Genomic DNA, 19,894 nt, shown 5'->3' with positions numbered 1-19,894 from the left:
AGACACCAGCGAGTTCACAAATGATTGTAGAATTTGGAGTTTGTCATTGCTGCTTTTAGTGACATCCCGGACTGAACATGTGGCTGTGTAAGCTGAGGTGTGTAAGGAATGTGTCCCAGCCACGCTCTTCCATGGTTCAGTGGTCCTGGAGGCAGAACAGAAACTCCTTTACAACTGGGTTTAGAGTCAGGAAGAACAACGGTGAATTTTGGAAATGTGATGTCAAGTCAGAGATTGGTGTTAAATTGGGATCTGTTCCTAACTGAGACTTTGAGAAGAAATAGAAATGTGGAATGAACATTTAAAATGTTTGTGATATTCCTGATCTATCATTGTCAGACAATAACAACACTCTACATTTATATTGTCTCTTTAACAGAGTAAATGTGAAAACTGACACTGTTTTCAGATGATGTCACTGATGGGAATATGTTGATAAGAAATAAGAGGCTAAGGCTGGAGCTCTGGAGACACCAGAGGTAAGTGTGGGAATGGGAAGGGAAGATATTATAAGTGATTCTCTGACTCTGATTAAAGAGAGAAGAATAGGTTTAAAGTTTAATGTTTATTTATTAGTTTCACAAGTAGGCTTAACAATTAACATTGCGATGAAGTTACTATGAAAATCCCCGAGTCGCCACATTCCTGTGCCTGTTTGGGTACACTGAGGGAGAATTTGGCATGGTCAATGCGAACCAGTACATCTTTTGGACTGTGGAGGAAACCAGAACATCCGGAGGAAACCCACACAGACAGTGACCCAGAATCGAACCCGAGTCCCTGGTGCTTGAGACAGCAGTGCTAACCACTGTGCCACCGTGCCGCCCATGTCGAACCAGGAGAGAGTAGCCCCACCCAGCTGGACAATAGTGGAGAGGGATGGAGCAGAATGATGTGGGCGACCTTGCCAAAGGCTGCAAATAGGTCGAGGATAAAAAGGGAAAGTTCATTTTTGTTGCAGTCACATAGGATGTCAGTGCGGACTTTGATAAGAGCTGTTTCAGTAATGTGGCAAGGCAGAAACCTGATTGAAGAATTCAAATATGGAGTTCTGGGAAAGATGGCCTTGGGTTTTGGGAGAAGACAAAACATTCAGAATGAATGAGGGGGCGGGGCTGGAGGACCGAGCGAGAGCGGCTGGTCCTCCAACCAATCGGAGTGAATGAGGGGCGGGGCTGAGGGCGAGTTGCACTGTGGTGATCTGGAGCATGCGCAGTGCCGATCACTGAGGATTGAGGCGGTTGCGGAAATATTCAGTCCGGGCGATAACACCGGGTAAATCAGGAATGAGTGATGGAGCCGGTGGGTGGGCGGACTTGGAGGCTTCATAAAAGTCCCGTGTAGGCCGCAAGCCCCCAATAGGAAGCTCGAATTCGATATTTGAACCGTTGAAAGGTTGTTCGGGCTTTTCCCCCGATTCAGGCCCGGGTGAACGACCGCCATCTTGACAGTGTGCGGCCGAGCGCGCGCGCAGACAGAGGGAGCTCCATGCTCAGCCCCCTCCGCCCCTATTCAGTCTGATTGGTTGGAGGACCAGCCGCTTGTGCTCGGTCCTCCAGCCCCGCCCCCTCCTCCTATTGGTCCGGAGCTGCCGTCAATCAGCTCCCGGGCATTGTGATGTGGAGCATGCGCAGTGTCATTGCTGTCCTTGTCCCGGAGAAGCGGAGTCAGCGTTAGGCGGTGGCTGGGAGGATTTGGAAACACTTTGTGGATCCGCAAACCCTTCAGAATCATTGTCAGCTCCCTGGTTTGCAGCTGCGGGGCTTCTCCCTCCCTCCCTCCCGGGAACAGGCCCAGGTTAACGGCCCCATCCTGGCTCAGCCACTGGAGGATGGTTCACATCAGAGGATGGGGGAGGGGGACAATAAATAAGAGGTTACACTTTGGCCTCAAATCAATGAGGACTCTGATCTCTGGGAAGGAAGGAAACCCTGGGAGGTGGGCGGGGAGGATTCACAAACACCCGCTGGAGGCCCCAACACCCCCAGTAAAAAGCTGCAGCTCCCGGGTTTGCAGCTTTTTCCCGGGAGGGAGTTGGGGAAGTTTTGTGGAGACAATTCCCGGCTGGTTCAGTTAGTGGTCAATGAAGCTCAGAAATCCTGAGTCAGGATCCTCATTGGGTGGTTGTTTTATTAAAATATTATTATTCATCTGTTGAAGAAAATATTAATTTGTTTTGAAGAATCATTTTTATAGCGTTTGTGAAAATGTCCATTAAAATAGCCATTTTTCCAATGTATTTCTGATGAGAATTTTAATATTACTGATTTGGGAATTGATTCTCGGGAATGGTCATTCTGAAAATGATTATGTTTTAATTTACTCCATAATGCCAGAAGTCAGTTTGTATTTCAAATGTAATTTAGAATATCTGGGAGCAAATGTTAAAATGAGGTTTGAGACACCAGCTGCCATTACTTCCTGTGACTGATGATACCTTTGTGCCTGTGCAGGAGGTAATTCCCCTGGTGCTGTGGCACAAATAAAATGGAGCCTTTCCTCGGAACAGGTCCGTGTTAACGGTCACCGTGTTGTTTCAGTGGTGAGCAGGGGACGTGTGGCCATTGTGGTAACAACAGAGTCGGTGGGACTTCATGTCCCCTGACCTTAAAAGAAAATAATTGACTCCTTGGTTGTACAGTCAATCTGCACATGATCTGGAGAACTGAATCCAGCCAGAGTGACAAGGCAGAGGGAGCTGGTCTCAGAGTGGAGACATGAAATGGTGGAGATGGGGCAAGGAGTTTGATTTAGACCAGGGACAAGAGAGAGTGTGTGGGATGGAGATTACAGCTCAAGATAAATGAGATGAAGAAGTGTTCCATGGAAACTCGAATTGTCTGTTATGAATTCGTTTTTTAAGCTCTTTTTGCAGGGAACTAGAAGAGGAGGATTCACAGACAGGAAACTCAAACTAAACTTTAGGTCAAGGTCTGCAGAACCATTTGATTCATCATGACCTCAGTATGATTGCTTTTTACAGTGGAGGGAGAAATCATTGCCTGTTTTGTCAGTGGAAGAAAATTTTAAAAATTCAATGTGGCAGAAAAAGACCCGAGACACACCCCCCCGAGTGAGAGTGTTCCAGTGAACTGACTGAAAAGAGCTTTAACCGGTTACACAGCCTGAAAAAAATCACACCATTCACAGTGAGAAGAAACCATAAACGTGGTCCGTGTGTGGATAAGGCTTCAATTGATCATCCAACCTTGAGAGACACAAAGTCACCTGCACCGTGGAAATGTGAGGATTGTGATAAAGGATTCAATTATCCATACTTGCTGGAAAACCATAGACGCAGTCACACTGGAGAGAGGCCATTCACCTGCTCCGTGTGTGGGAAAAGATTCACTACCTCATCCCACCTGCTGTTACACCAGCAAATTCACACTGAGGAGAGGCCGTTCAGCTGCTCCACCTGTGGAAAGGGGTTCTCATATTCATCCAACCTCGGTGCACATCAGCGAGTTCACACTGGGGAGAGGTTGTTCACCTGCTCCTTGTGTGGGAAGGAATTGCTTGACCATCCGGTCTTTGGTCACACCAGCGAATTCACACAGGAGAGAAGCTATTCACCTGTTCCGTGTGTGGTAAGAGATTCACTCTGTCATCTAACCTGCTGTCACACCAGCGAGTTCACACAGAGGAGAGACCGTTCAGCTCCACTTCCTGTGGAAAGAGGTTCAGGTCTTCATCCAACCTCAGTGCACACAAGCGAGTTCACACTGGGGAAAGGCCGTTCACCTGTCCACGTGTGGGAGGGAATTCACCAATTCATCCGGCCTCCTGTCACATCAGCGAATTCACACTGAGGAGAAGCCATTTATTTGCACATACTGTGGAAAGAGTTTCAGGCAGTTATCAATTCTCACTGCTCATCAACGCACTCACACTGGGGAGAGACCATTCACTTGCTCCATGTGTGGGAAGTGATTCACTCAGTCTGACAGCCTGCATTTACATGATCTCACCCACACTGAGGAGAGGCCATTCACTTGCTCTGTGTGGGAAGGGATACACTCGGTCATCCCACTTGCTGACACATCTGCAAGTTCACAATTGTCAGCAGGAGTTAGGTTTTGCAGTTACTGCTGCTGTTAATCACATTCAGGATTGATATTCTGACAATATTGGTTTGTTTCTGCTGACATTAACAATCCCTACAATTGGAATTCTGCTTTAATATTCTGAGATGTCACTGATTTTCAGGGCTGTTGTGTCCCCTTTTAAATGTACTATCTGTGATTTTTTTGTTTGTTTTATTCAGGAACTCTCAACAGGAACTTGTTTATAATACATTTTCCTTCAATCTGAAATTGACGTTTGGTACAAACTACAATTCAGTGTCTGAAAGATTCCACTGATTAAGATTTCCAATGAGAAAATGCTGACAATTCTTACTGACTTACACATTCTTCACAGTGACACTTCCACGATCACATTAAATTGTTAAGGAACATAAAACAATGCACAGATACTTGTTGGTACTGAACTTGAATATTGCTGACAAGAGAGACATGTTGCTGAATCTTTTCAGCATGCACTCATCAGGACAAACGGAAGAATGCCAAATTTTAAATGATTGCAATTTATACTACAGGAGAAAAGGGTGCTAATTGGTGGACTCTCATTGACTTGAAGCTTTGCCATGGAGAAACCAATAGGAGACTGTAGGTTTCTCAAGCTTCTGGGAAATTCAAAAAAGGTACAAGGCTTTTGTTTGCAGGGAAAGGATCGCTGCATATATATATGTATGTCACTTCTCGCAAATATAACTGAGCTATATTATGAACTCGACTGATTATCTTCAATTGATTGAGTGTAGCTATTGGCACACTCAGGATTGTTCAGCAAGTGCTGCCCAATCTGTAATCACAGTAAATATTGTATTTTTGGTTTTGTGAGTGTGGGCTGCTGAAAAGAAAATCACTACCTATTATGAACAAATCAAGGAACATGCTGTTTTATTCTGTCAGCCATTTACTGGGCGAGCCGGCACTGTAATGTTCACCATTTTACATTCAAATCTGGGGGGGATAATGTTCATTGTTTTATTTTCGGGTCTGGGTGTGATAATGTTCTCTGTTTTATACTCGAGTCTGGGCTATAATATTCACTCTTTTCTCTTCAGGACTGGGTCAATAATCTTCACTGTTTTATATTCGGGTCTGGGGGGGAGAATGTTCACAGTTTTATATTCGGGTCTGGGGGATAATGTTCACTGTTTTATATTCGGGTCTGGGGGGGAGAATGTTCACTGTTTTATATTCGGGTCTGGGGGGGATAATGTTCACTGTTTTATATTCGGGTCTGGGGGATAATGTTCACTGTTTTATATTCGGGTCTGGGGGGGATAATGTTCACTGTTTTATATTCGGGTCTGGGGGATAATGTTCACTGTTTTATATTCGGGTCTGGGGGGGATAATGTTCACTGTTTTATATTCGGGTCTGGGGGGGATAATGTTCACTGTTTTATATTCAAATCTGGGGGGGATAATGTTCACTGTTTTATATTCGGGTCTGGGGAATAATGTTCACTGTTTTATATTCGGTTCTGGGGGATAATGTTCACTGTTTTATATTCGGGTCTGGGGGATAATGTTCACTGTTTTATATTCGGGTCTGGGGGGGATAATGTTCACTGTTTTATATTCGGGTCTGGGGGGGGGATAATGTTCACTGTTTTATATTCGGGTCTGGGGGGGATAATGTTCACTGTTTTATATTCAGGTCTGGGGGGGATAATGTTCACTGTTTTATATTTGGGTCTGGGGGATAATGTTCACTGTTTTATATTTGGGTCTGGGGGATAATGTTCACTGTTTTATATTTGGGTCTGGGGGATAATGTTCACTGTTTTATATTTGGGTCTGGGGGATAATGTTCACTGTTTTATATTTGGGTCTGGGGGATAATGTTCACTGTTTTATATTTGGGTCTGGGGGATAATGTTCACTGTTTTATATTCGGGTCTGGGGGGGGATCATGTTCACTGTTTTATATTCGGGTATGGGGGGGGATCATGTTCACTGTTTTATATTCGGGTCTGGGGGGGGATAATGTTCACTGTTTTATATTCGGGTCTGGGGGATAATGTTCACTGTTTTATATTCGGGTCTGGGGGGATAATGTTCACTGTTTTATATTCGGGTCTGGGGGGGATAATGTTCACTGTTTTATATTCGGGTCTGGGGGGGGATAATGTTCACTGTTTTATATTTGGGTCTGGGGGATAATGTTCACTGTTTTATATTCGGGTCTGGGGGGGATAATGTTCACTGTTTTATATTCGGGTCTGGGGGGGATAATGTTCACTGTTTTATATTCGGGTCTGGGGGGGATAATGTTCACTTTTATATTCGGGTCTGGGGGGGATAATGTTCACTGTTTTATATTCGGGTCTGGGGGGGATAATGTTCACTGTTTTATATTTGGGTCTGGGGGGGATAATGTTCACTGTTTTATATTCAGGTCTGGGGGAGAATGTTCACTGTTTTATATTCAGGTCTGGGGGAGAATGTTCACTGTTTTATATTCGGGTCTGGGAGATAATGTTCACTGTTTTATATTCGGGTCTGGGGGATAATGTTCACTGTTTTATATTCGGGTCTGGGGGATAATGTTCTCTGTTTTATACTCGAGTCTGGGCTATAATATTCACTCTTTTCTCTTCAGGTCTGGGTCAATAATCTTCACTGTTTTATATTCGGGTCTGGGGGGGGATAATGTTCACTGTTTTATATTTGGGTCTGGGGGATAATGTTCACTGTTTTATATTCGGGTCTGGGGGGGATAATGTTCACTGTTTTATATTCGGGTCTGGGGGGGATAATGTTCACTGTTTTATATTCGGGTCTGGGGGGGATAATGTTCACTTTTATATTCGGGTCTGGGGGGGATAATGTTCACTGTTTTATATTCGGGTCTGGGGGGGATAATGTTCACTGTTTTATATTTGGGTCTGGGGGGGATAATGTTCACTGTTTTATATTCAGGTCTGGGGGAGAATGTTCACTGTTTTATATTCAGGTCTGGGGGAGAATGTTCACTGTTTTATATTCGGGTCTGGGAGATAATGTTCACTGTTTTATATTCGGGTCTGGGGGATAATGTTCACTGTTTTATATTCGGGTCTGGGGGATAATGTTCTCTGTTTTATACTCGAGTCTGGGCTATAATATTCACTCTTTTCTCTTCAGGTCTGGGTCAATAATCTTCACTGTTTTATATTCGGGTCTGGGGGGAGAATGTTCACTGTTTTATATTCGGGTCTGGGGGATAATGTTCACTGTTTTATATTCGGGTCTGGGGGGGAGAATGTTCACTGTTTTATATTCGGGTCTGGGGGGATAATGTTCACTGTTTTATATTCGGGTATGGGGGGGGATAATGTTCACTGTTTTATATTCGGGTCTGGGGGGGGGATAATGTTCACTGTTTTATATTCAGGTCTCGGGGGGGATAATGTTCACTGTTTTATATTCGGGTCTGGGGGGGGATAATGTTCACTGTTTTATATTCGGGTCTGGGGGATAATGTTCACTGTTTTATATTCGGGTCTGGGGGGGATAATGTTCACTGTTTCATATTCGGGTCTGGGGGATAATGTTCACTGTTTTATATTCGGGTCTGGGGGGGATAATGTTCACTGTTTTATATTCGGGTCTGGGGGATAATGTTCACTGTTTTATATTCGGGTCTGGGGGGGATAATGTTCACTGTTTTATATTCGGGTCTGGGGGATAATGCTCACTGTTTTATATTCGGGTCTGGGGGGATAATGTTCACTGTTTTATATTCAGGTCTGGGGGGGATAATGTTCACTGTTTTATATTCGGGTCTGGGGGGGATAATGTTCACTGCTTTATATTCGGGTCTGGGGGGATAATGTTCACTGTTTTATATTCGGGTCTGGGGGGGGATAATGTTCACTGTCTGGGGTTTGTTAGCTCGGGTTGTTTCTGCCTCATGGTGCATTCCAGGCTGTCAGAGCTGTCATTAAAAGCCCTAATTTCCAGTCAGTGACTGAGTTGTCTCTGATGGGATGGAGAATCAGAGTGGGGGTAATGTGCTTCATGGACAGCGATGGGTGGGAGTGAGTATAAAATAAACCAGGACTACACCAAGTAGTTTTGAGAACATTGAAACCATCACAAAATATCACAGCGTCATGTTGGAAAACAGAATACTTTATCTGAATCTTTGATCAATTTTGTTTGATTCAATATTGTGAGTGACTTGTTGGATTGCTGGTTATTTTCTAAAGGCAGCTCAGCACCATCATTTTGACCATCAACTCGGCCCTGGTAACTGCTGCTTTTTTTCTGCACCTTCTGTTTTAATTTTAAGTGGAACCTTAATATTTGCTTGGTCCACCGGCTGATTGATCTTTCCAGGGGTGAGTGTATCTGAGAAATATACAACTAAAAACATTCTCTATTTACCTCCTGCATTGCTGCAGTAAATATACATTGTTCTGACTCTGCCAGCAGGGCTGTGGAATTAATTGGATCGATCTTAAAGAGAGCCCGGCTGGGCAGGATAGAGTCACAGAGGTTTACAGCATGGAAACGTGAGCCAAATGGTTTCCATCTGTGATGTATCATTGCATAAAACAGAATATTCAGTCTCAGGAGAAAGAAAGTGAAATAAACCAGTTTCTGGGGGATTTACCCAATCAGTATGAGCACCTTCAGGAGAGCGGGGGGCGGGGGGGGAGGGAGGAAACCAGTGAGAAATGTTTTAAAAACTCGGGGTGTTCCCACAGGAGAGCACTGGTTTAAATCAATTTTAGAAATAGAGAATGGCAGTGCACAAATTCAGAGGAATGTATTTTAAAAAATTAATTGATCTCAATTGCACAAGATAATTTTCTATTATGTCTTTGATTGACAATGGCGCTGTTAATTCCCAGGTGCCCCTGCGGTTGTGAACGTGCCCTATTGTTCCGGTGAAGCGGGCAGAGAGGGGAGTGATTTTTGGAGGGCAGAACTGGAAGATAAGATAAGCTGAATTTATTTTTACTTACTTTTTTCGGACTTGTTTTTTTCCTGAGAAACAGGAAACTGGAAGTCAGCCGTAGGGAGACCTGGGACGTTTTTTTTTTTTTGCCCACTAAATTTGAACGGGGAGGTAACCCGAGACTCTACACGTGTAGAGTCTCCCACCCTCCCTCCTCCTCTAACCTAAAAAAAAAGACTCGGTGTGAGAGCAGGTGAGCTTTCTTTTTCTTTTTCTTCTTTTCTCTTTCATTTATTAGTTCGGGAAGTTAGCAGGGATGTCAGTGCAGGCAGTGCAATGTTCCTCCTGTGGGATGTGTGAGGTGAGGGACACCATTAGTGTCCCAGCTGAGTGCACCTGCAGGAAGTGCACCCAATTCCAGCTCCTTGAAGACCGTGTTAGGGATCTGGAGTTGGAACTGGATGAACTCAGGATCATTCGGGAGGCAGAGACAGTTATAGATAAAAGCTACAGGGAGGTTCATACTCCTAGGAATGAGGATACTTGGGTGACTGTTAGAAAGGGTAAGAAGCAGACAGTGCAGCGATCCCCTGTGGCCGTTCCTCTGTATAACAAGTATACCATTTTGGATCCTGTTGGGGAGGGCGACTTACCAGGGGTAAGCCATGGGGTACAGGTCTCTGGCACAGAGTCTGTCCCTGTTGCTCAGAAGGGAAAGGGGGGGAGGAGTAGAGCATTAGTCATTGGGAACTGCATAGTTAGGGGGACAGATCGGAGATTCTGTGAGAGCGAGAGGGACTCGCGGCTGGTGTGTTGCCTCCCAGGTGCCAGGGTCTTTGATGTCTCAGATCGTGTTTTCAAGATCCTTAAGGGGGAAGGGGACCAGCCCCAAGTTGTGGTCCACACAGGCACCAATGACATAGGTAGGAAAAGAGATGGGGATGTAAGGCAGAAATTCAGGGAGTTAGGGTGGAAGCTTAGAGCGAGAACAAATAGAGTTGTTATCTCTGGTTTGTTACCCGTGCCACGTGCTAGTGAGGAGAGGAATAGGGAGAGAGAGCAGTTGAACACGTGGCTACAGGAATGGTGCAGGAGGGAAGGATTTAGATACCTGGATAATTGGCGCTCATTCTGAGGTAGGTGGGACCTCTACAAATGGGATGGTCTTCACCTGGACCAGAGGGGTACTAATATCCTGGGGGGGAAATTTGCTAATGCTCTTCGGGAGGGTTTAAACTAATTCGGCAGGGGGGTGGGAACCTGGATTTCTGCTCCAGTGTACAGGAGGATGTGAGTGGTGAGGTGATGAATAAGATTTCAAGGTCGCAGGAGTGTACCGGCAGGCAGGAAGGTGCTTTGAAGTGTGTCTACTTCAATGCCAGGAGCATCCGGAATAACGTGGGTGAACTTGCAGCATGGGCTGGTACCTGGGACTTCGATGTTGTGGCCATTTCGGGGACATGGATAGAGCAGGGACAGGAATGGTTGTTGCAGGTTCCGGGGTTTAGATGTTTCAGTAAGATCAGGGAAGGTGGTAAAAGAGGAGGAGGTGCGGCATTGTTAGTCAAGGATAGTATTACAGTGGCAGAAAGGACGTTTGATGAGGACTCGTCTCCTGAGGTAGTATGGGCTGAGGTTAGAAACAGGAAAGGAGAGGTCACCCTGATGGGAGTTTTCTATAGGTCTCCGAAAAGTTCCAGAGATGTAGAGGAAAGGATTGCAAAGATGATTCTGGATAGGAGCGAAAGTAACAGGGCAGTTGTTATGGGGGACTTTAACTTTACAAATATTGACTGGAAAAGCTATAGTTCGAGTACTTTAGATGGGTCAGTTTTTGTCCAATGTGTGCAGGAGGGTTTGCTGACACAGTATGTAGATAGGCCAACAAGAGGCGAGGTCACATTGGATTTGGTACTGGGTAATGAACCAGGCCAGGTGTTAGATTTGGAGGTAGGTGAGCACTTTGGTGATAGTGACCACAATTCGGTTACGTTTACTTTAGCAATGGAAAGGGATAGGTATACACCGCAGGGCAAGTATTATAGCTGGGGGAAAGGAAATTATGATGCGATTAGGCGAGATTTAGGATGCACAGGATGGGGAAGAAATCTGTAGGGGATGGGCGCAATTGAAATGTGGAGCTTGTTCAATGAACAGCTACTGCGTGTCCTTGATAAGTATGTACCTGTCAGGCAAGGAGGTAGTGGTCGAGCGGGGGAACCGTGGTTTACTAAAGAAGTTGAATCTCTTGTGAAGAGGAAGAAGGAGACTTATGTAAAGATGAGACGTGAAGGCTCAGTAAGGGCGCTTGAGAGTTACAAGTTCGCCAGGAAGGAGCTGAAGAGAGAGCTAAGAAGAGCCAGGAGGGGACATGAGAAGTCTTTGGCAGGTAGGATCAAGGAAAATCCTAACGCTTTCTACAGGTATGTCAGGAATAAAAGAATGACTAGGGTAAGATTAGGGCCAGTCAAGGACAGTAGTGGGAAGTTGTGCGTGGAGTCTGAAGAGATAGGAGAGGCGCTAAATGAATATTTTTCATCAGTATTCACACAGGAAAAAGACAATGTTGTCGAAGAGAATACTGAGATACAGGCTATTGGACTAGACGGGATTGAGGTTCATAAGGAGGAGGTGTTAGCAATTCTGGAAAGTGTGAAAATAGATAAGTCCCCTGGGCCGGATGGGATTTATCCTAGCATTCGCTGGGAAGCTAGGGAGGAGATTGCAGAGCCTTTGGCTTTGATTTTTATGTCATTGTCTACAGGAATAGTGCCAGAAGACTGGAGAATAGCAAATGTTGTCCCCTTGTTCAAGAAGGGGAGTAGAGACAACCCTGGTAATTATAGACCAGTGAGCCTTACTTCTGTTGTGGGCAAAGTTTTGGAAAGGATTAGAAGAGATAGGATTTATAATCATCTAGAAATTAATAATTTGATTAGGGATAGTCAGCACGGTTTTGTGAAGGGAAGGTCGTGCTTCACAAACCTTATTGAGTTCTTTGAGAAGGTGACCAAAGAGGTGGATGAGGGTAAAGCAGTTGATGTGGTGTTTATGGATTTAAGTAAAGCATTTGATAAAGTTCCCCACGGTAGGCTATTGCAGAAAATACGGAGGCATGGGATTGAGGGTGATTTTGAGATTTGGATCAGAAATTGGCTAGCTGTAAGAAGACAGAGGGTGGTGGTTGATGGGAAATGTTCATCCTGGAGTTCAGTTACTAGTGTACCGCAAGGATCTGTTTTGGGGCCACTTTTGTTTGTCATTTTTATAAATGGTCTGGATGAGGGCGTAGAAGGATGGGTTAGTAAATTTGCGGATGACACTAAAGTCGGTGGAGTTGAGGACAGTGTGGAAGGATGTTGCAGGTTACAGAGGGACATAGATAAGCTGCAGTGCTGGGCTGAGAGGTGGCAAATGGAGTTTGATGTGGAAAAGTGTGAGGTGATTCACTTTGGAAGGAGTAACAGGAATACAGAGTACTGGGCTAATGGTAAGATACTTGGTAGTGTGAATGAGCAGAGAGATCTCGGTGTCCATGTGCATAGATCCCTGAAAGTTGGCACCCAGATTGATAGGGTTGCTAAGAAGGTGTACAGTGTGTTAGCTTTTATTAGAAGAGGGATTGAGTTTCGGAGCCATGCTGTCATGTTGCAGCTGTACAAAACTCTGGTGCGGCCGCACTTGGACTATTGTGTACAGTTCTGGTCGCCGCATTATAGGAAGGATGTGGAAGCATTGGAAAGGGTGCAGAGGAGATTTACCAGGATGTTGCCTGGTATGGTGGGAAGGTCTTATGAGGAAAGGCTGAGTGACTTGAGGCTTTTTTCGTTGGAGAGAAGAAGTTTAAGAGGTGACTTAATAGAGGCATTCAAGATGATCAGAGGATTAGATAAGTTGGACAGTGTAAGCCTTTTTCCTCGGATGATGATGGCTAGCACGAGGGGGCATAGCTTTAAATTGAGGGGTGATAGATATAGATCAGATGTCAGAGGTAGGTTCTTTACTCAGAGAGTAGTAAGGGTGTGGAATGCCCTGCCTGCAACAGTAGTGGACTCGTCAACATGAAGGGCATTTAAAGGGTCATTGGATAAACATATGGATGAGATTGGAATAGTGTAGGTTGGATGGGTTTAGATTCGTTTCACAGGTCGGTGCAACATTGAGGGCCGAAGGGCCTGTACTGCGCTGTAATGTTCTATGTTCTATAGTCATTCCACAGGAGCCTATTGCGCAGGCGCAGTGCTGTATCTGGGGCATGCGCAGTGTCACTGCTCAGAGTCCTGAATGCGGGAGACGCTTTTTTCAGCGGGTGAGTCGGTTGGGCTGCGGGAGAAGTGGAGCCGGGAGTTGGGGTAGGGAGGGAGCGAGCGGAGGCTTCACAAACATCCGCTGTAGGCTGCACGGCCCGAATCAGACCCTGCAGGTCCCGGGTTTACAGCTCCCAGGCTTTTATCTCGGGAACAGGCCCCGGTTATCGGCCGCCATCTTGTTTCAGCGGGGAAGGAGGGCACATGCGCTGCTGTCTGTGACGGGTCACAATGGGCGTGGTTTCGGGGGCTGGTTCAGAACCTCTATCTTCAGAGGGACAATATGTTGCAGGGCGCATGCGCAGCTATCCAAGAACATCGGAATAAGAACATAAGAATTCGGAACAGGAGCCCGTCATTCGGCCCATCGAGCCTGCTGCATCATTCAATAAGATCATGTCTACTTTGCTACCCCCAGCCCGTCCATACCCTTAACTCTCCTGTGGATCAAAACCTCAGCTTTGAATATATTCAATGACCTGCCTCCAATCCTCACTGGTGAAGACAGAGTTCCAAAGATCAACAACCCGCTGAGAGAAAAGATCTCTCTTCATCTTAATCTTAAATTTGAGATCCTTTATTTTTACTTGATTCCCACACCTGAGGAAACATCCTCTCAGCATCTACCTTGTCAAGCACCTTATATCATATGAATCACAGAATCCCTACAGTGCAGAAGCAGGCCATTTGGCCCATCGAGTCTGTGCCGACCACAATCCCACCCAAGCCCCATCCCCACAACCCCATGCATTTGACACAAGGGTCAATTTAGCATAGCCAATCCACCGAACCACAGTCTTTGGACTGTGGGAGGAAACCAGAGCACCTGGAGGAAACCCACACAGACAGTGCACAGAAAATGTGCAAACTCCACACAGACAGTGACCCAAGGCCGGAATTGAACCTGGGACACTGGCGCTGTGAGGCAGCAGTGCTAGCCACCATGCCGCCCTTAAATTCCCAGATATTTCAATAGGATTACTTCTCAGTCTTCTAAACTCCAAAGAGTACAGGCCCAAGCTGCTCAACCTGAAAGATAAAACCCCTCATTTCAGGAATCAACCAACTGGATCTTCCCTGAACTGCCTCCACTGCAATTTTGTCCCAGCTGAAGTAATTCTGTGCCAGGTTAAAGGAGGAGTGAATGTTTGGAATTTCTGTTCTGGACAGATGCTGATGGATTTTGGAAACTCCTTTTACAGGGGATTAGAAGGGAAAGATTTACACACAGCAAACTCAGACCAAAAGAAATGTTTGTCTGTCCTGAATTTCTAACCTTGAATTACACCTATAACTTTCCTCATTTACAGGGACAAGATTTGAAGATTGCAACATTTTTCCCGGACACCAATCTCTCTGAGATCTTTGCAGATGTAGACTCCAGCGGATTTAAAATGTTGAAAACAGTGAAATGGTTTTGGGGTGAGTGCTACTGAGCATTAAGTTAAATTTAGAGCATGCTCTGATTCCATGGATCTCGGGCTACTGTGACTCCTTTACCATGGATGGGGAGGCAATGGTGCAGTGATAGTGTGATTGGATTAGTAATACAGGGATCCAGGGCAATGCACTGTGAACCCTGAGTTCGAATCCCACAGTGGCAGATGTTGAAATTTGAATTCAGTAAAAATTTAGAATTAGAAGTCCATTGATGACAATTGTTGTAAAAATCCATCTGATTTAATAATGTCCTTTAAAGAAGGAAATCTACCACATCCCCCAGCAATGCAAGCCACTCAGTTCAAGGGCAATGAGTTATGGGCAGTAGATGCTGATGCAGCCAGCGCACAGAGTCACAGAGCAATACAGCACGGAAACAGGCCCTTAGGCCCAACTGATCCATGCCAACCATGGTGCCCTCCCAGCTAGTCCCAAATGCCCGTGTTTGGCTCATGAATTGGAAAGGATTAGAGGGATATGTACTTATCCAAATGCTTTTTAAATGTTTAAACCTGCTGTTTGAACATTCAACCACTTTCTCTGGCAGCTCAATCCATGTACACATCACCCTCTGCATGAAGAAGTTGCCCCTCAGGTCCCTTTTAATCTTTCCCCTCTCATATTAAACCTATGCCCTCTAGTTTTCAATTCCCCGACCCTGGCAAAAAGACAATGTGGGTTCATCCTATCTATGCCCCTCATTATTTAATACACCTCAATATAGTCACCCCACATTCTCCTACATTCGAAGGAATAAACCCGAGCCTGTCCAACCTCTCATGATCATTCAGACCCATTAGTCCCGGCAACATCCTCATAAATCTTCTTTGCACTCTTTCCAGTTTATCAATGTCTTTCCTATAACAGGGTTACAAAAACTGTACACAATACTCCAAGTGCAGCCTCACCAACGACTCATACAACGATAACATAATGTCCCAACTCCTATACTCAGTGCCCTGACTGATGAAGGCCAGTGTGCTAAATGCCTTCTTCACCACTCTGTCTACCTGTGACATCACTTTCAACGAACGATATACTTGTACTCCTGGGTTCCTCTGTTCCTCAACACTCCCCAGGGCCTTACCATTCACTGTATAAGTCCTACCCTGGTTTGACTTTCCAAAATGCAACACTCACACTTAAGACCATAAGACATAGGAGCAGAATTAGGCCACTTGTCCCATCGAGTCTGCTCCGCCATTCAATCATGGCAGATATTTTTCTCATCCCCATTCTCCTGCCTTTTTGCCATCACCCCTGATCCCCTTATTAATCAAGAACCTATCTATCTCTGTCTTAAAGACAGTCAATGACCCGGCCTCCACAGCCTTCTGCGGCAAAGAGTTCCACAAATTCCTCACTCTCTGGCTGAAGAAATTCCTCCTTATCTCTGTTTTAAAGGATCGTCCCTTTAGCCTGAGGTTGTGCCTCTGTGCTCTGTATTATTTGTACTGAAATCCATTTGCCAATCATCGGCCCACTTCCTTAACCGATCAACTGATGAAGATCCCCCTGTATATATATATATTTCCAGACGTCTCTTCCCTCAGAGGGCTGTTAGTCTTTTGGATTTCTCTTCTACAGGGACCAGTGGAGGCTGAGGATCATTGAATATATTCCAGTTAGACAGATCTTTGACTGACAAGGGTGTCAAGGGTTATGGGGAACAGACAAGAAGATGGAGCAAAAGCTAAGATGTGGGGGGATTTCTTCACTCAAGGATGTGGTAAAGCTTTGGAATTCTCAATCCCTGAGGACAATGAAACCTCAGTCATCAACTACTTTCAAGAGAGCGATTGATTGGTTTCTAGATATTGAGGATATCAAGGGATATGGGTTTAGTGTGGGGAGAATGATGCTGAGGTAGATGAACGAATTATCTCATTGAATAGTTTAAAAGGCTCGATGAGCCAAATGGCCGACTGCAGCTCCTATTTGTTCTGGTCTCTGTGTCCAGGACAGGAAGCAGTGAGCACGGATCTGTCAATCAGATTCAATCAGCACCTTCAGGAGAATTGGGAGGGTGAATATTAGATACAGCAGAGTGAGAATCGAGGGAGTGTGTGTGGGATGGAGATTTACAGCTTCTTGGGACTGAAATAGGAAAGAATGTTCGATAGAAACTAGAATTGTCTGTTCTGAATTTCTATCCTGTACTGACACTGATGACTTTTGTAAACTCGTTTTACAGGATATTGAAAGAGGAATCACAGACCAAAATCTCAAACGTCACGTCAGATCTGACAGAGTCATATTCCATGGGAGCTGAATATCATCGGCCTTTGAATCTAGAAGGAGAAATGGTTGTCCAGTCTGTTGATTTGAAAAGATTTCAAACATCAGTGTGACTGGAAAAGCACCAACACACTGCCAGACTGGAGTGAGTGTGTTCCAGTGCACTGACTAAAGAGCTTCAACCAGTTACACAGCCTGAATAAATATCACACCATTCACAGCGGGGAGAGACTGTACCAGTGTCCTGTGTGTGGACAAGGCTTCAACTGATTGTCCACCCAAGGGAGAGGCAAGGACACCTGCACCATGGAGAAACCATGGAAATGTGCGGACTGTGGGAAGAGATACAGAGCCCCATCCCTGCTGGAAGCTCATCGGCGCAACCACACTGGGGAGAGACCATTCGCCTGCTCTCAGTGTGGGAAGGGATTCACTCGGTTATCCATCCTGCAGAAACACCAGCGAGTTCACACTGGGGAGAGGCCATTCACCTGCTCTCAGTGTGGGAAGGGTTTCTCTCATTTATCCACCCTGCGCACTCACCAGCGAGTTCTCACTGTGGAGAGGCCGTTCACCTGCTCTCAGTGTGGGGAGGGATTCACTTGGTCATCCAGCCTCCAGAGACACCAGCGAGTTCACACTGGGGAGAGACCGTTCACCTGCTCTCAGTGTGAGAAGGGATTCTGTGATCCATCCAGCCTGCTGAGACACCAGCGAGTTCACACTGGGGAGAGGCCATTCACCTGCTCTCAGTGTGGGAAGGGATTCTGTGATTCATCCAGCCTGCTGAGACACCAGCGAGTTCACACTGGGGAGAGGCCATTCACCTGCTCTCAGTGTGGGAAGGGATTCTGTGATTCATCCAGCCTGCTGAGACACCAGCGAGTTCACACTGGGGTGAGGCCATTCACCTGCTCTCAGTGTGGGAAGGGATTCACTTGGTCAAACCAGCTGCAGAGACACCAGCGAGTTCACACTGGGGAGAGGCCATTCACCTGCTCTCAGTGTGGGGAGGGATTCACTCGGTCATCCCGCCTGCTGAGACACCAGCAAGTTCACACTGGGGAGAGGCCGTTCACCTGCTCTCAGTGTGGGAAGGGATTCACTCGGTCATCCCACCTGCTGAGACACCAGCGAATTCACACTGGGGAGAGGCCGTTCACCTGCTCTCAGTGTGGGAAGGGATTCACTCGGTCATCCCACCTGCAGATACACCAGCGAATTCACACTGGGGAGAGGCCGTTCACCTGCTCTCAGTGTGGGAAGGGATTCTGTGATTCATCCAGCCTGCGGATACACCAGCGAATTCACACTGGGGAGAGGCCGTTCACCTGCTCTCAGTGTGGGAAGGGATTCTGTGATTCATCCAGGCTGCGGATGCACCAGCGAGTTCACACTGGGGAGAAGCCGTTCACCTGCTCTGTGTGTGAGAAGAGATTCAGTCTTTCATCCGCCCTGCTGAGACACCAACAAGTTCACAAGTGATGACAGGGGTTGGATTCTGCTGTTATTGTTTCTGCTCTCAATTCCATCCAGGACTGCATTTTGTTCATTCTCACAGTTGGTCAATGGGGAGGATGCTCTGATTGTGGGAAGGGATTCACTGATTCATCCGACCTGCTGAAACACCAGAGAATTCATAATAGGGAGAGGCCATTTATCTGCTCCGAGTGTGGGAAGGGATTTACTCAGTCATTCAACCTGCTAAAACACCAGCCAAGTCACACTGGAGAGAGGCCATTCACTTGCTCCAGTTGTGGGAAGGGATTTATTGATTCATCCAGCCTGCGGAGACACCAGCGAATTCACACTGGGGAGAGACCATTCACCTCCTCTGATTGTGGCAAGGGATTCAGTCAATCATCCAACCTGATAAAGCACCAGCGAATTCACACTGGGGACAGGCCATTCACCTGCTCTGTGTGTGGGAAGGGATTCACTCAGTCACCTCACCTGCTGAAACACCATCATGTTCACGAGTGACTGCAAGGACTGAATTTTGCTGTTAATCTCATCGAGATCCCAACCATTTTCATTGGTGTCTGTTTCTGCTGATGTTAATAAACCCTGGCCCAGTTGTAAGATTTGTATTGTGGATTGTCTTGTCTGAGTCCTGAACTCGTAAATAAAAACAAGAAGTGCTGTAAAAACTCAGCAGGTCTGACAGCATCTCTGGAGAGAGAAACAGAGCTAATGTTTTGACACTGAAGAAGAGTCACATTCAACTGGAAACACTAACTGTTCCTGTCTTTACAGATTCTGTCAGACTTACTGAGATTTTGCAGCAACTTCTGCTTTTAGAATGACGGTGAATGCTGGATACATGAATCAGAGATTGGTGTAAAACTGGGATCTGCTCCTAAATGAAAGTGAAACAGCAGGTTAAAGTTTCCAGTCTGAAAAGTACTATGGTTGTTATACTATATATACCATTTTAAGGCTGGTTTTAACTCATTTAAAATAAACCTATTTAAAATATATTTGTTAAAGTCAGTATTAAAATACGAGTTGGATGAATTCACAGGAGCCTGTTAACCGCTGGGACAATTATTCAACAAACATTGGATTTCCAGATAGAGAAGAAGCTGCAGTTTGTTTGCAGGAATTCCCTGTTTTATTGATGTGTGTGTGTTAGACATCAGGATAACTAAAAATACACAAACCTGGACATCAATGGTGATCTGATTGACAGTTACTCTGGGAATCACTCCCACTGTGAAACTTCAGCACTGACACTGCTGAATGTTGTCGGCTCAGGGAGTGGGACCTCCAGGAGTGGACTGTAAAAAAGCTGGGTTTCAGTATCCTGACTAATATATGGTGAGGAACCAGAAAAATCCTTACTGAGGAACTGCCTGGGGTTTTACCAGTGTAGGTTCAGGGGCGAATGATTCCTGACTCCCTGAAATGTCTGATATTGAACCCAGTTTGGAACAAGATTCATTC

The 19,894-nt window shown here is 45.7% G+C and overlaps 2 protein-coding genes across 9 annotated transcripts in view; one reads left to right on the top strand and one right to left on the bottom strand.

Annotated features, from left to right (window-relative positions):
* The window catches only part of LOC144484043 (uncharacterized), a 42,796-nt gene that overhangs the window by 16,745 nt on the left and 6,157 nt on the right, over positions 1-19,894 (bottom strand). The window lies entirely within an intron of this gene.
* Positions 1,213-19,249, top strand: LOC144484026 (uncharacterized). 8 transcript variants are annotated; one of them, XM_078202585.1, is made up of 5 exons: positions 1,213-1,275; positions 4,268-4,705; positions 8,917-9,009; positions 14,581-14,692; positions 16,905-19,249. In XM_078202585.1, the coding sequence occupies exon 5, from the start codon at positions 17,255-17,257 to the stop codon at positions 18,431-18,433; it is 1,179 nt and encodes a 392-aa protein (XP_078058711.1). In that variant the 5' UTR covers positions 1,213-1,275; positions 4,268-4,705; positions 8,917-9,009; positions 14,581-14,692; positions 16,905-17,254; the 3' UTR covers positions 18,434-19,249. The 8 variants fall into 8 exon arrangements, with proteins under 8 accessions (XP_078058711.1, XP_078058712.1, XP_078058709.1 ...); XM_078202586.1 differs by lacking the exons at positions 4,268-4,705; positions 8,917-9,009 and adding an exon at positions 2,864-3,243; XM_078202583.1 differs by lacking the exon at positions 4,268-4,705 and having other exon boundaries at positions 1,215-1,275.

This window comes from Mustelus asterias, unplaced genomic scaffold (genome assembly GCF_964213995.1).
Source record: "Mustelus asterias unplaced genomic scaffold, sMusAst1.hap1.1 HAP1_SCAFFOLD_87, whole genome shotgun sequence".
NCBI lineage: Eukaryota > Metazoa > Chordata > Chondrichthyes > Carcharhiniformes > Triakidae > Mustelus > Mustelus asterias.
Note: the sequence above shows the minus strand (reverse complement) of the source record. Positions and strands in the feature narration are given on the sequence as shown.

Bases quoted from the DNA above. Each gene is read 5' to 3' on its own strand.
- LOC144484026 (XM_078202585.1), top strand. From the start codon at position 17,255: ATGGAGAAACCATGGAAATGTGCGGACTGTGGGAAGAGATACAGAGCC.